Source organism: Mustela putorius, unplaced genomic scaffold (assembly GCF_011764305.1).
Source record: "Mustela putorius furo isolate JIRA1106 unplaced genomic scaffold, ASM1176430v1.1 tig00000743_pilon_pilon_pilon, whole genome shotgun sequence".
NCBI lineage: Eukaryota > Metazoa > Chordata > Mammalia > Carnivora > Mustelidae > Mustela > Mustela putorius.
Window position 1 is genome coordinate 3,025,925 of NW_025421464.1, and position 16,700 is coordinate 3,042,624.

At 41.8% G+C, this 16,700-nt stretch overlaps 1 protein-coding gene across 2 annotated transcripts in view; it reads right to left on the minus strand.

Annotated features, from left to right (window-relative positions):
* Positions 1 to 8,633: 8,633 nt before the first annotated feature.
* The window catches only part of CDK5RAP1 (CDK5 regulatory subunit associated protein 1), a 37,902-nt gene continuing 29,835 nt past the window's right edge, over positions 8,634 to 16,700 (minus strand). For both annotated transcript variants that reach the window (XM_045084081.1, XM_045084082.1), the window contains 2 exons: positions 13,992 to 14,132; positions 8,634 to 8,914 (listed from right to left, as the gene is read on the minus strand). In XM_045084081.1, the coding sequence (XP_044940016.1) occupies positions 8,834 to 8,914; positions 13,992 to 14,132 (222 nt within the window). In that variant the 3' untranslated portion in view covers positions 8,634 to 8,833. The remainder of the gene's footprint in view (positions 8,915 to 13,991; positions 14,133 to 16,700) is intronic.

The following is a 16,700-nucleotide window of genomic DNA, read 5'->3' on the forward strand; positions in this document are numbered from 1 at the left end:
TCAGGAGACCAATATATACAAAGAGCCCCAGAAAAGTATGCAACAGGGATACTGAGAAACACAACTATGATCTCTACATCAGGCAAAGACTCTATGCCTTGTGCCCAATGTCTGTTCTGGAACCAAAAGAATTCAGATTGTCGGGGCGCCTGGGTGGCTCAGTGGGTTAAGCCACTGCCTTCAGCTCGGGTCATGATCTCAGGGTCCTGGGATCGAGTCCCGCATGGGGCTCTCTGCTCAGCAGGGAGCCTGCTTCCCTCTCTCTCTCTGTCTGCCTCTCCGTCTACTTGTGGTTTCTCTCTGTCAAATAAATAAATAAAATCTTAAAAAAAAAAAGAAGAATTCAGATTGTTCTGAATTCTTCCCCTACCAGGAAGGGGAAGAAGAGCCAGATACTGGGCCTGCCTCACAGCAAGGGGCAGCACCCTATAAAATAAAGGCCAAATCACACTATTACCTTCAGCCTCTTGTCCAAACTTAGGTCTTAATTTCTCCCCAGGCTATACCTCCCATAGTCAATTCCAGCTCAGTAAATGGCAATACAATTCACTCAGGTTCCCTAGCCAGACGTAGAATCATTCTTGATTCCTTTCTTCACCAACAGACCAAGTCCTTTTGATTCCACCTCAAGAACACCTCGCCCATCTGTTTGCTTCTCTCTCACCATGCCAGTCCAAGTCATCATCATCACTTACCAGGGCAACTGGTCCCCCTGCTTCTGCCCTTCCCACCTACCATCTAGTCTCTACCTGGCAGCCAGAGTGCTCTCAATAAAACACATGCTCCTACTTAAAAACCTTTCCATCACTGTGAGCATATGGAGAAATTGGAACCCTCATGCATTGCTAGTGGGAAGGTGAAAATGGTCCAGTCTCTGTGGAAAACAGATTGGCTGTCCCTCAGAAGGTTGAAACACAAAATTTACACATGACCCAGTAATTCCACTCCTAGGTATATGCCCACAAGAACTGAAAACAGGCATTCAAACAAACACTGTACATGATTATTTGTAGCAGAACTGTTCACAACAGCTAAAACATCTGAACAAGTTAACATTTAAGATGTTCAAATGTTCATCTATAAATGGATGGATGAACACATGTGGTATGTACACATACATGCACACACGCAGATGCATGCACACACGAAGAAATACTCTTCAGCCATAAAAAGGAATGAGGTATTGATACATTGCTACAAGGCGATCAACCTTGAAAAGATTATGCTCAGTGAACAAAGCCAAGCACAAAACATCATATATTGTAGGACTCAAGATATATGAAATATTTAAAACAGGTAAATCCATAGAAACAGAATGCAAAATGGTAATTACCAGGAAGGCAGGGAATAGCTAAGGAGCCTAACTGCTTAATGGGTATGGAGTTTTCTTCTGGAAGGACAGAAATATTTCAGAACTAGATAGAGGTGGTGGTTGCACAAAATTGTGAATATACTAAATGCCTCGCCTCCATTTGAAACAGAGACTTCTAAACAAACAGAGACTTCTAAACAGGGACTAAACAAGAGACTTCCAGGGAAGATGGCAGAGTAGGAGGACTCTGCCCTCACCTCATCCCACAGATACAACTAGATAGCACCCATCAGTGTAAATAAGCCAGAAAATTACCTGAAGACTGGCAGAAAAGACTCTCCACAGGGAAATGTAGAGAAGAGGCCACACTGAGGAGGGCAAGAAGGAAAGAGAAATGGTGGGGAGCTAAATGGAACCGCAGGGTTATCCTTGGGAGGGAGCAAGGCTGCAGGTACCGAGTGCTGCGAGGGGAGAAAAACAGACCCTCAAACCAGGCATCTCAGGCATAGGGAACCCACACAGGAAGACTGGGAAGACAAACCCCCGTTACATTTGGCTTTGAAAAGCAGAAGGGCTGAATTTCACGAGTTCTTACCATCAGAGGAGCTTAACAACTAGAACTTTAAAAATCAGCAGGCTCAGCTCTAGGAGAACTGAGAAGGCAATAAAAAATTAAAAATTGAAGCAAAAACCTTCGGGGCGCCTGGGTGGCTCAGTAGGTTAAAGCCTCTGCCTTCGGCTCAGGTCATGATCCCACGGTCCTGGGATGGAGCCCCATGTCAGGCTCTCTGCTCCGCGGGGAGCCTGCTTCCTCCTCTCTCTCTCTACCTGCCTCTCTGCCTACTTGTGATCTCTGTCAAATAAATAAAATCTTTAAAAAAAAAAAAAAAAAAAAACACCTTCCAGGGCACCTGGGTGATTCAGTCGGTTGAGTGTCCAACTCTTGGTTTCAGCTCAGGTCATGATCTCAGGGCGTGATCTCAGGGTTGTGGGATCGAGCACCACAGCAGCTCCCTGCTCAGCAGAAAGTCTGCCCTCACCCTCTTCCTCTATTCCTCTCCCTGCTCACTCGCTCCCTCTCTCTAAAGTAAATAAAATCTTAAAAAAGAAAAAACAAAAGCCTTCTAACCCACAGTAACAACAAACCACCCAGATGTTGGTTTTTAATATCATTCTCTACAAAAGTAATCAGGACCCCTTGGAGAAATGGCTAATTCTAGGACTAGAGAAAATATATAAAAGATGACCCTGAAGCATCTTTTTAATTGCTGAAAGTAAGAAAGTACTCAAGGAAACCACAATGATGGAAGTATGTCAAAGTTAAAGAACCAAGTGAAAGGGCTGCAAAAGCTGAAAACAACAGGACCAACAGAATAAACAGAGTGGTACTGGATTATAACCCAAGTATAAAATAAATATCCAGCAGTCTATACTGATATAAACAAATTATTCAGCAGGTAAGTGAGGGGAGAACAGACACAGCCCCTGTGCAGAAAAAGCCTGATTTACATAGCTACTTCACCTTCATGGACATGGAGCATAACTTCCCACTGCTAAGTCTCAGCAGCACAGTGACCTTTCTCCCAGGAGCACAGTATGGAAAGGGGGCGAAAGCAACTTTACAATCAAGAAAACTGACAAACACTACCTCAAGCCAGGTAATCAAGGGTAATATGAATAGTGATAAATAGTATTACATATGTACCCTTATGATGTGATGAGAATGGTACTTTATTTCTGTGGTCTTCCTCCCCTAAACACATAACTGCAGTCTGATCATGAGAAAAACAAGTGACAAAATCCAATTGAGGGGCACTCTAGAAAGTATCTGACCAGTTCTCCTCAAAACTGTCAAGGTCGGGATGCCTGGGTGGCTCAGTGTTAAGTGTCTGCCTTCTGCTGCCTTCAGTTCAGGTCATGATCCCAGGCTCCTGGGATTGAGCCCTGCCTGCTTCTCCCTCTACTTGCTCTGCCGGCAACTCCCCCTGCTTGTGCTCTGACAAATAAAATCTTGAAAAAATAAAAAACTGTCAAGGTCATCAAAAACAAGGAAAATCTGAGAAATGGGCACAATCAAGAGGAGAAATTCACTTTTAGAACCAAAGACATGGGGCGCCTGGGTGGCTCAGTGGGTCGGGCCTCTGCCTTCAGCTCAGGTCATGATCTCAGGTTCCTGGGATCAAGCCCCACATCGGGCTCTCTACTCAGCAGGGAGCCTGCTTCCCCCTCTCTCTGCCTGCCTCTCTGCCTACTTGTAATCTCTGTCAAATAAATAAATAAAATCTTAAAAAAAATTAAAAAGAACCAAAGACATAAATAAGCTGAAAGTAAAGGAATGGAAAAAGATATTTCATCCAAATGGTAACCAAAACACAATTAAGGAAACTACACTAGTATTACAGAAAATAAAAGTAAACTTTATTTTTTACAAAAGATTTTATTTATTCATTTGTGAGAGAGAATGGGGCAGGGGAGGACAGGCAGAGGGAGAGGGAGAAGCAGACCCCTTGCTGAGTGCAGAGCCCAACACAGGGCTCGATCCCATGATCCCGATATCATGACCTGAGCTAAAGGTAGCCGCTTAACTGACTGAGGAACCCAGGCGCCCCCAGAAAATAAATTTAAAACAAAAACTGTCACAAGAGACAAAGGACATTATATAATAACAAAAAGGCAATTTATCGACATGATATAACAGTTATAAATGTATGTGCAATAAGCCCAGAAGTTATATAGCAAACTCTACAGAACTGAACGCAGAAATATATAATTCAATAGTAACGAACAGAGAGCACAACATCCTACTTTCAACAGTGGAAAGAATAATTACACAAAAGATAAAAAAGAAAGTGGAACGTTTGAAAAACACTACAAACCAACTAGACATAGCAAACATACAGAATCTACCACCAACAAGAAAATACATATTCTTCTCAAGTACACATAGAACATTCTCTAGGAGAGACAGTATTTCAGATGACAAACAATTCCCAATAATCACGTACTTTAAAATGGTGAAATTACTGGGATTTGAATTACATTTCAATATAAAGGGAAAAAGGGAGAATTCAGCCAAAGTGGCTATAGTAATACTAGACAATGTAGATTTTATTTTTTTATTTTTTTATTTTTAATATTTTTATTTATTTATTTGACAGAGAGAGAGATCACAAGCAGGCAGAGAGGCAGGCAGAGAGAGAGGGGGGGAAGCAGGCTCCCTGCTGAGCAGAAAGCCCGATGCGGGACTCGATCCCAGGACCCTGGGATCATGACCTGAGCCAAAGGCAGCGGCTTAACCCACTGAGCCACCCAGGCGCCCGACAATGTAGATTTTAAAGCAAAAAAATTACCAGGGAAAGGTGCGTGGTTGGCTCAGTCAGTGGAGCATGCAGCTCTTGACCTTGCAGTAATGAGTTCAAGCCCCCCACTGGGTGTAGAGATTACTTAAAAATAAAATCTCAGGGACGCCTGGGTGGCTCAGTTGGTTAAGCAGCTGCCTTTGGCTCAGGTCATGATCCCAGGGTCCCGGGATCGAGTCGGGCTCCTTGAGCCTGCTTCTCCCTCTGCCTCTAGCCTGCCACTCTCTCTGCCTGTGCTTACTCTCTCTCTCTAACAAATAAATAAAATCTTAAAAAATAAATAAATAAATAAATAAAATCTTAGGGGCACCTGGGTGGCTCAGCCAGTTAAATGTCTGCCTTTGGCTCAGGTCATGATCTCAGGGTCCTGGGATCGAGCCCCGCATCAGGCTCCCTGCTCAGAGGTAGGCCGCCTCAGTTTGGAACATACTTTACTGTCCCTCCTCCACCTTCTGAAAGTTCTGGCCTTCATAAAAAGGTACTAAATTAGGAGAAAGTGATAGTAGGGAAACTGACCAATTATAGACACCTATTGTATTGTTTTAGTTATTTACCATATGTATGTTTTACTTCTTCATACTTCAAATTTCAAATTTTAAAATTTTAAAAACAAACAAACAAACAAACAAACAAAATTTTAAAAATAGCTTTTGAATAAAGAACTGAGGTGAAGAGCCATAACAAATATTTTCCTCAGCAGATGGACATTGGGAGCAGAAACCAATCTTCCCAGGCCAAACCAGCATCTGAGGAAGAGTTCCCAAAGGCTGCCATCAGGTCAGTAGAAATGTCTAAAGGAGATCATGACCAGACACACAATAAAGACTTCAGCATACCCTAATATACACAGTCTTAGAAGCAAAATCTTTCCATGATTGCCCCCATCTGCTGAGTACTTACTATTTCATAGTGCTACACTCTTCACAAGTTATAATCTCACTGAACTTCATATGAGATAAGCATTTTATTATCCTTATGTCACATGAGAAAACCAAGGCACACAAGAATAATTACTGAAGTTACTCTGATTCCAAATATTTCTATGTTATCATCTTTTAGATTTTTTTTCATTATACCCACAGAATGACATAATGTTGGTAGTGAATGGTCCAAGAGGGACTTCTCAGAGCCTACTAGGAGGTAATGACATCTCAAAAAGTCGAAGTGCTAAGTAAATCAGTAATCAAAAAACTCCCAACAAACAAAAGCTCAGGACCAGACGGCTTCACAGGTGAATCCTACCAAACATTTAAAGAAGAGTTAAGGGACGCCTGAGTGACTCAACCAGTTAAGTGACTAGCTCAGATCATGATCCTGGAGTCCCGGGATCGAGGCCCACATCGGCAGGGAGTTTGCTTCTCCCTCTCTTCCTGCTCCTTCTCTCTCTTTCACTTGCTCACTTTCTCTCTCTCTAATAAATAAATAAAAGTAAGAGTTAATACCTATTCTCAAACTATTCCCCAAAAAAAGAAAAGGAAGGAAAACTTCCAAATTCATCCCATGAGGCCAGCATTAGTATCCTGATACCAAAAACAGATAAAGGCATCATTAAAAAAGAGAGCTGCAGACCAATATCCTTAATGAACACAGATGTGAGAATTCTCAACAAAATACGAGCAAACTGAATTCAACAATACATTAAAAAAATCATTCACCACGATTAAGTAAGATTTATTCCTAGCTTGCCAGGATGGTTCCATATTCACAAATCAATCAACATCAGTTGGTTGGACGACTGCCTTCGGCTCAGGTCATGATCCCGGAGTCCCGGGATCGAGTCCCGCATGGGGCTCCCAACTCCACGGGGAGTCTGCTTCTCTCTCTGACCTTCTCCTCGCTTGTGTTCTCTCTCACTGTCTCTCTCTCAAATAAATAAATAAATAAATATCTTTTAAAAATAAATAAATAAAAAATAAAAAGCTTCTACAGTGAGGGAAACAATCAACAAAACTAAAAGGCAACCTATGGAGAAGATATTTGGAAATGACATCTGATAAAGTGTTAATAACCAAATATGTAAAGAACTCATAAAACTCAACATTCATGGGACACTTGGGTGGCTCAGTCGGTTAAGTGTCTGCTTTTGGCTCAGGTCATGATCCCAGGGTCCTGGGATCAAGCCCTGCTTCAGGCTCCCTGCTCAGCTCCCTTCTCCCTCTCCTTTTGCCTATCACTACTCCTGCGTGTGCTCTGTCAAATAAAGAAATAAAATCTTTTTTAAAAATAAAAACAAGGGTCGCCTGGGTGGCTCAGTGGGTTGAGGCCTCTGCCTTCAGCTCGGGTCGTGATCCCAGGGTCCTGGGATCCAGCCCCGAGTCTGGCTCTCTGTTCGGCAGGGAGTCTGCTTTCTCCTCTCTCTCTGCCTGCTTCTCTGCCTACTTGTGATCTCCGTCTGTCAAATAAATAAATCTTTAAAATCTTTTAAAAAAATAAATAAAAACTAAAAATAAAAACAAAAAACAAAAAAACCCAACACCCAAAAAAAAAATAATCGAATGAAAAATGGGCAGAAGACATGACAGACATTTCTCCAAAGAAGGCATACAGATGGCCAACAGACACACGAAGAGATGTTCTTTATCACTTACAACCAGGAAAATACAAATTAAAACCACAATAAAGTATCACCTCACACCTGTCAGAATGGCTAAAATCAGTAGCACAAGAAACAACAGGTGTTGGCAAAGATGTGGAGAAAAAGGAATCCTTGTGCACAGTTAGTGGGAATGCAAACTGGGGCAGCCACTGTGAAGAACAGGATGAAGGGGCGCCTGGGTGGCTCAGTGGATTAAAGCCTCTGCCTTCGGCTCAGGTTATGATCCCAGGGTCCTGGGCTCGAGCCCCGCATCGGGCTCTCTGCTTCCTCCTTTCTCTGCCTCTCTGCCTACTTGTGATCTCTGTCAAATAAATAAAGTCTTAAAAAAAAAAAAAGAACAGGATGAAGCTTCCTCAAAAGTTAATCACACTAGTAGGTGTGATTAGAAGAACACTAATTCAAATGGATACATGCATACCTACGTTTATAGCAGCATTATTTTCAGTAGCCAAGTTCCGGAAGTAGCCCAAGTATCCATCAACTGAGAAATGGATAAAGATGTGGTGTGTATATACAATGGAGTATTACTCAGCCCTAAAAAAAGAAAGAAATCTTGCCATCTGCAACGACATGGATGGGGCTAGAAAGTATAATGCTAAGCTAAGTGAAATAAGCCCATCAGAGAAAAACAAATCCCATATGATTTCAGTCCTATGTGGAATTGAAGAAACAAAACAAATAAAGGGGTAAAAATGAGAGCGGCATCTCAAGAAACAGACTCTTCACTACAGAGAACTTCTGGTTACCAGCAGGGAGGAGTTGGCGGGGGGAGGGGGGGGAGCCTGAAACAGGTGATGGGTATTAGGGAGTGTACTTGTTGTGATGAGCACAGGGTGATGTATGGAAGTATTGATGAACTGAGTCACTATAATGTACACCTTAAACTAATATATTAGTCATATACTACTATAATAACAGTTTACTAACCGGAATTAAAATAAAAACATAAAATAAAAAACAAAAATTAATTAATTAATTAATTAATTAATTAAATCAGGGGGGGGAAAAAAACCTCCAAGTGCTGTCAGACCTAAGGGCAATGAATAACCTGACAGGCTAAAAAAAGAGGACCATGAGGGAAATCCTCAGGTAAAATGTGAGAATAAAGAAAGGAGACAGGCAGCTAAGTCAAAGTCAATAAACCAAAATATCAGAAAGTGTAGGACAGGTTTTCCCATGCAAATGGTTCTCTCCACCTTCCCCTCCTTTAGTCTAACTCATAGGGTCCAGAGCTGAAAATAAGACAAGTTAGCAGTGTACACAGCAAAAATAGGGTTGGGAAACACTTAACACAGACTGTAGGGGAAAGCCCAAAAACACTAACCAAGGCAAAAATGAAGTAAAAGTACAGAAACAAAGGGACCAATTTACTTTCCGTAAATTTAATGCCTGTAAAAGCTGTTCACATAGCAGAGCAAAGAGACACATTTCCCATCGGACATACAGTTGCTTCACCACTTGCAGTTTGTCTCCAGAGCCTTGTTATCGCTTTCATGAGTGACCAGTCAAATCTCCATTCCTGTCGGCAAGGACAGCCCATGTCAACCCTAAGGCCATCCGCTCAGGTCAGCAATATGCTGAGGAGTCCTTCAGGGTGGTCCTGCAGAGAACATGTCCTTTAAGCGTCTGAGAGCTGGTGGACGTGATCTGAAAGAAAACCAGAAGAAAGTGAGGTAACCAGGACTGCACTGAATGCGGAGCGTCCAGAGGAGAGGCCACCAAGAGGAGTCTAATGGAAGTGGTGACAAGCCAGCAGAGACTGCTTGGTTCCCATGTGCCCCCACTCCTGGAAAGAAGAGACATCTGATACAATGGTAATACGTATAATTTAAGAAGTCTAAAATAGTTCAGTCCCAAACTACCACTTCCCCCCTTTCTCTTGAGAGACAGCTCTTCTGCAGCACCAGTCATAACTTTCTGGTGTGAGCTGCCCATTACAGACCCTGCCCTCCTAACCCCAGGGGTAAGCTGTGATCTAGGCATACCAGTCAAATCCTTCCTTAGGATATTTATGGCCAAAATGTGGTAAGAAAAGCTCTCTTTTCTCTAATTGAGAGCTGAAAGCATGTGACCCCAAAGGAGCTTTCAGGAGAAGACAGGCAAAAATATGTAAACAAAAATGACTTCAGGCACTGAAAACGGTTACGAAGATCAAATGTGCTGATACGATAAAGGGAACCTACTTTAGCTTCCCTAAAGAGAAGGCAGCTCATGGAGGTGACATTTCAGAGACAAAACGAAGGTTAAAAGATGGCAGTCACATAAAAATCAAGAGCCTCCCAAGCAACACAACATCTGCAAAGTCCCTGACACTAGAACTAGGACTGAGGGGCAAAAAGGAGGCCACCAAGGCTGGACAAGAGGGTGTAGAAGAGTAGAGGGGACATGAAGTTGGAAAGGCCACTGGGACAAATCATATAAGGCCTAAGACACCGTGCATTTCATGCTGGCTTCAATGAGAATCCACTGGAGGGCTGAAGCAGAGGAGTCAGTGACCTGATTTAGAAAGACCACTATTGTGGCACAGACAGACTAGAGGGCAAGAATGGAAGTGGGAAGTATGAAGCCTTTGGAATTCTCACATACTGCTGGTGGGAGAGCAATATGGAACAACTACTTTGTCTAGTTCTGTTACATATACTTTATGAGACAGCAAGTCTAAGCCGTTTACCCAACAGAAAAGAACACGTATGTGCACTAAAACACATGTACAGGAATAGTCTTAGCAATCCCATCACAATAGCTCCAAAATGGAAACAACCAATAGTATAAGCCATAAACAAACTGTAGTATATTCATATAACATGGATAAATATAATCAGATGAACTACTCAACATAAGACTGAGGAAAAGAGACAAAAACCAAAAATAGATGTCATATGATTCAATTTTATAACCAAAATAGGCAAAACCAGCAAAGGCATTAGAGATTAGGATGTAGGAGCAGCTAGGTGGCTTAGCTGGTTGAGCGTCTAACTCTTGATTTTTGGCTCAGGTCATGATCTCAGGGTTGTGGGATGGAGCCCCACACTGGGCTCCATGTGGAACACTGAGCCTGCTTGAGATTCTCTCTCTCCCTGTCCCTCCCACACTTCTCTAGCACGCTCTCAAAAAAAAAAAAAAAAAAGAGGAAGAAGAAGAAATTAGGACATAGGGAAGAAGAGTAACTAGTAGGAACATGAAGAAATATTCTATTTCTTGATCCAGGTGGTAGTTATAGGGGTAGGGTCACTTTGTGATCATTCATCAAGTAGTGTAATATGGACAATTTTCTACCTTTATGATATGCTTCAATAAAATAATTCATCTTTAAAAACAACAGAAAGGGTGCCTGGGTGGCTCAGTGGGTTAAAGCCTCTGCCTTCTGCTCAGATCATGATCCCGGAATCCTGGGACCGAGCTCCACATCAGGCTCTCTGCTCAGCGGGGAGCCTGCTTCCTCCTCTCTCTCTCTCTGCCTGCCTCTCTGCCTGGTTGTGATCTCTGTCAAATAAATAAAATATTTAAAAATAAAATACAACAGAAAATCATGAGAAGACTTCTAAAATCTCCCAGCCAAGAAATGATAGTTTGGAGACAGAAAGAGGCAGGTTCAAGATATATTCCGTAAGTTGCTGCTAGAGCACAGGAAAGTGAGTATCTACAATGAGTCCTGTATTTTTGGCTTGAGCAAATACTGCTTAATACAGATGGGGAACATTTGAAAAGAAGAAAACTACAATGAAGAATTCATTCTATTTTGGCCATCTTAAGTTTAAGATGCAAGAAAGGATATAAATGCAAATCTCTTGAAAGGATGAAAAGGGATGGAAAAGAAAACATAAGGGAGAGTGTAAAAGAACATGAAGATGTTTCCTGTACAGTCCCATGTGTGAGTGAACAGCACGTATGGGTAGGGATCTGAGTGAGCTAGCGGAAATAAAGATGAGACAATGAGGTTTCATCTGATTGTATCGCTTTTCTCCATGAAATAGGAGACAAAGACATCAGCTGAGACTAGGGCTTCAATAGGTGAGTAAAGATTTAAGGAGAGAGAGTAAGAAAGTCAATTTACTAAGGAAATAGAGTAGGCTCGGATTTCAGGGCCACGCTGAGTGCTCATGTTGAGTTTTATGGTCATGAATTTGAACTGAATGCAGCTGGGTTCATGCAGCAGAAACTGCTACTTATCTCCCAATACCTCTCTTCTTCCTAACAGAACTCCCAATTGGACATTGGCTGGACATCCGATCATTCAGAATGAAGACCACATTTCCCATCTTCTTAGCAGCCTGATAGGATGTGTTATAAACTGTGTGTAGAACTCCTGTAAACTGCCCTAAAAGGAATAGAACATGCCCTTTCCCCCTCTTCCTCCTTCCTGACAGTTAGAATATGGACCTGGTGCTGCAGTAACCCCCTAGGATCATGGAATAACCTTAAGGATGGAGACCACACACAGCAGAGCAAAAGATAGGAGCCCAGACCTCTGATGATCATGAAGCCATCACAATCACCAATTCTGGACCTTCCATATCTAGATTTTTATGTAAAAGAGAACCACCACATTTAAACCACTGTATTTTGAGTTTTTAATCATCATCTGACCTAATCTGTGTAATACAGATTACCTGCATGCTTTTCCCTACTGATGTTTAGCTGCTAGGGTGCAGATGCAAAAGAAAATAACCACTTTCACCAGGGTTGGGATTTAGCCAAATAAGCCCCAGATAAAAAAGAGAGACAAGAAAGTGAAATGTGGGGCACCTGGCTGGCTTAGTCGGTGGAGCATGCCAACTGATCTAGACATTATAGGTTCAAGCCCCGTGTTACGTGTAGAGACTACTTTAAAAAAAAAAAAAAAAAAAAAAAACCTTAAAAAAAATTGAGATATATGAGAAAGAGATTCTAGTGCAGCCTAGAAACTCCATGTAAAGAGAAATGGGAGGAACAACAGAGGGAGGAACAACAGAGAGAGTCAACAGAACCCCAGTTCCAGGGCGCCTGGGTGGTTCAGTGGGTTAAGCCTCTGCCTTCAGCTCAGGTCACGATCTCCGGGTCCTGAGATCAAGTTCCGCATTGGACTCTCTCAGCAGAGAGCCTGTTCCCCTCTCTCTCTGCCGATTCTGACTTCTCCCTCTCTGTCAAATAAATAAAATCTTCAAGGAAAAAAAAAAGAAGAAGAAGAAGAAGAAGAACCCCAGCTCCACAGCACCTTCTTCATTTAGATCCTTCCACTAAATCTTACCTGTGGGTTTTATGTCACTTGGGGGAAAAAAAAAAAGAAGTAGCAAGTAATACAGCATAAACTTTCTACCTTTCTTTCTTTTTTTTTTTTTTAAGATTTTATTTATTTATTTGACAGAGAGAAATCACAAGTAGATGGAGAGGCAGGCAGAGAGAGAGAGAGGGAAGCAGGCTCCCTGCCGAGCAGAGAGCCCGATGCGGGACCCGATCCCAGGACCCTGAGATCATGACCCGAGCTGAAGGCAGCGGCTTAAACCACTGAGCCACCCAGGCGCCCCAACTTTCTACCTTTCTTAACAGATGGAATTTTTCCATTACATAAAAGAATATCAAACTAACAGTACAAGCCAGCACACCAACCTCATCTCCCTTTTCAAGTAACCCTTAGCTACAGTGAAAAGGAGGAGGGGTGGGAAAGCAAACAAAAACCAAAAAAGCAAACATTCAAAAGACAGAGAAATAAACAAACAAGACAGTGTCCTCCAAAAAAGAACAAATGGAGAAGCCTATGAGGGATTATTTCCAAATCAACCACATTGCTATCTAGTAGTAATTATTCCACTTAGTAAATTCTTAAAGTAAGACAAAGCCCAGTTGAAACAAAGCCAGAAGGAAATAGGATCACGTAAAGTCCCCAACCAGCAAACTGACTGTGTTTTAAGCTTTTGTCAGATGGACAGAACAGAACATCTCACGGTGGTAAAATGTCCAGGCCAATCCAAAGAAGCTACATGCCTTCTTCAGCTGCAAGCTATGGACCATGCCCCCATGACAAAAAAGATGTGACAATAAGAGCAAGGACAGCAAGTAAAGGGTGAGGCATGGGGGAGCAGGGCAAAGGATATAATACTAATCAGCATTAGTAAAAAAAAAAAATCTCCCTCTTCTGCATATTCTTCATAGCTTAGTGTGGGAGAAGCAGCTTTGTTCCTGCCTACCTCATCAGAATGTGTCCTGTCCGTCTCTGGTTCTGGGGTAAAATGGACATGAGGACCAGAAGGAGAGGATGGCAGTAACAGACCTGTATAGTGTGGTAAGAAAAAGAGGTAGGAAGAAAGTACATGAAGGAGGGGAAGGGGGGGGAGGGGAAATCCCACACCCATTCATCTGGATCTTCTAGTCCAGGAGAAGTGAGGGACACCTAGGGCATCAGAGACCTCAAAGGGCATGCTCATCACTGACAGAGACAATGAACTCACTCGGAATCACTTCCACTTCCGAGTCTCTCTGCTGCAGGGAACTGTATGCTACCGTGTACTCCAATCTCACTAAATTCCTAAAAAGAACCCTTCTAAGACAGAAGAAAGGCAAAGAAAAACAAGGAGGCATTAGTTAGGAGCAGTTCAAAATTCAGTTCAAGGTGCCCTTTCATTGTTCAGGCTGAGAAGAGATATTTATTTTACTAAAGAATTTCTCCTGGAAGAAATTTCATTCTACCAAATTATCCAACCCAACATCCGTTTCATAATGCAAGATAAAGCCCCAAAGGAAACCTTACCTTCACCAGCACATAGTCCCCAGGCTGAGCTCTGACCCTGACCTCGGAGTTATTAACATCCTCCATCTCTACATCAGGGAAGATCACTTTAAGGTTTCCATCATTCCGGCCACACAGATCAGAAGCAGAGCGTTTACTGTGCTGCAAAAAGAACAGAGTTATGAATCTGTCAGTCATCAGTTCCGGGAGGGCAGAAATTATGCCTTCTCTGTCTCAGATCCCTAAGGGTCTCACTTATAGAGCACTCCTTAATCAAGGAATCATTGAAGACTGCATCTTTACTGCTGCTTCACCAACAAGGACAATGTGTGGCACACTACAGAAACTCAATAAAGTTTTGCTGACTGTATGTTAATAAATGACTCAATCAGTCTTTGATTACAGAATTACCTTTCTCAGGAATGGACTTCCAACAGTCCTAAAAGCAAGGACATATGGGTGATGCAGTTGGCAAACTGACTTTCACTATATCCAGTCTCAGAGTAATCACTCAGGAATGTTCTGGGGTTGTCTTGCCTGGGTAACTTGTAACCCTAATGAACAGGCAGACATGAAGCCATAGTCCCCAACACAATGTACAGAAGATGGGGTCAGGAGAATTATAAAGCCAGCAGAATGGTATTAACTTCTAGAATATACAAGTTTTTCTCTTTCAGCCATTATAAAGTGACAAGAACCAAATTTACCCCCTGGCCTTAACCAGGAAACTGGACAAAATATATGAAATCATTATTTTCAGATACTGAACTACAGACCGTACAAGACTGTGAACCCCAAAGAAGGGAATAAATGAGATGAGTCCTCCAATGACCCCTGTATTCTGCCAGAAGGCATGTGTAACATAGAAGTATGCAAAGCAGGAAGATCTTGAGGTAGAGCACGGTGGTTCTCCCTGGATTTCGGAAAAAGAGATGAGAGTTCAGGGAGCCTGCAGTAGCTATAAACTGCAGAGCAAGTTCTAAAGAAGAGGGAGGGAAGCAGAAAAATAGCTATAGAAATATGCACAGGGATCCTTTAAGTCCTTGCTGAATACTGACACCTGCTTGTATAGTGAAACTCCACTAAATCAGTCAAAGAAAGTAACCTGGGAACTGTCAGCAGATGGGCTCCCAGAGTTCATGTAAGGGTGGGAATCATCAGACCTACCACTAGACAGTCCTCATTGATTCCTCGGGACATGCAGTAGTGTCTCTAGAAAAGACACACCTTAGTAATGAGGCTAAACTATCCTTGGGATAAAAAAGCTTTTCCTTTTTTTTTTTTTTTTAACTTTTCTAACAAAGTTTAAAAATAAGTCTTGAAAGGATTAAACTCGACTGCAAATAACATAACTGCCTACCAGAACAAAGCCCAACACAAAATCCAGACCTCCAAAATGAACATCACAAAGTCAAATATCCCATCAAAAATCACTAGATATACCCAAAAGCAGAAAAATGTGACCCAGAATCAATAGAAAAGTCAATCAACAAAAACAGACCAAGAAATAATAGCAATAATGGAATTATCACAAAAATAACAAACCAATTTTTATAATCAAATTCAAAGGAAACTAAGTTTCAAAGGAAAATAAGAATACAGAAGGGGAAAAAAAAGAATACAGAAGGGAAGGTATTAAAAACCAAATGTAATTTATACAGATGAAAATATAATATAGAAAATTAAAAATTCAAGATAATAGCAGATTAAACACTGCCAAAGGAAAAAAGAGTGAACATGAAAACAGAGCAAAAGAAATTATCCATAATGAAGCACAGAGATACAAAAACAACAGTTTCAATGACCTATAGAACATCAAGTGGTTGGATAGGTAAGTAATTGGAGTCACAGAAGGACAAAAGAAACAGAACGAGTGGTGGCAGGAAGCAGAAGTACAGGAAAAATACCTGAAGAGTGACAGATGAAATTCTCCAAATTTGATGAAAATTATATACCCACAAACTAAGAAGCCTTAACACAACACAAGGAAAACATAAGAAATACACACAAAGAAAGCCATGCCAAGACATACCGAATTTCTAAAAACAGTGATAAAGCAAATATCTTTAAAAAGCAGCCAGAGGGAAAAGATATTTTAGTTCTTTTTTTTTTTTTTTTAAAGATTTTATTTATTTAACAGACAGAGATCACAGGTAGGCAGAGAGGCAGGCAGAGAGAGAGGAGGAAGCAGGTCCCTGCGGAGCAGAGAGCCCGATGTAGGGCTCGATCCCAGGACCCTGGGATCACGACCTGAGCCGAAGGCAGAGGCTTTAACCCACTGAGCCACCCAGGCGCCCCAGGTATTTGAGTTCTTAAACTAATACTACTTTAGGGAAACAACAGTCAGGTAAGATTCAAAAAGACTCCCTACCCTCTCCTTACAAAACACTCACTAACAAAAGGAAAAAGAGTAACTTTTTAGTCAGCAAGCCTAGCTGACATCACCTTAATGAAATGTTCAAAATTATTATCACCAGTAATGAAACCATCACAACTGTATGCCACCCCAAAGGATAAAATAGGAAGGACACAATATCATTTCCCTAATACGCCTGCCTAAAAATATATAACCTGAATCTTACCACGAGGAAACTCTTCAAATCCAAATTAAAGAACATTCTACAAAATAATAGGCCTGGGGCGCCTGGGTGGCTCAGTTGGTTGAGTCACTGCCTTCCGATCAGGTCACGATCCTGGAGTCCTGGAATAGAGTCCCTTATCAGGCCTCCC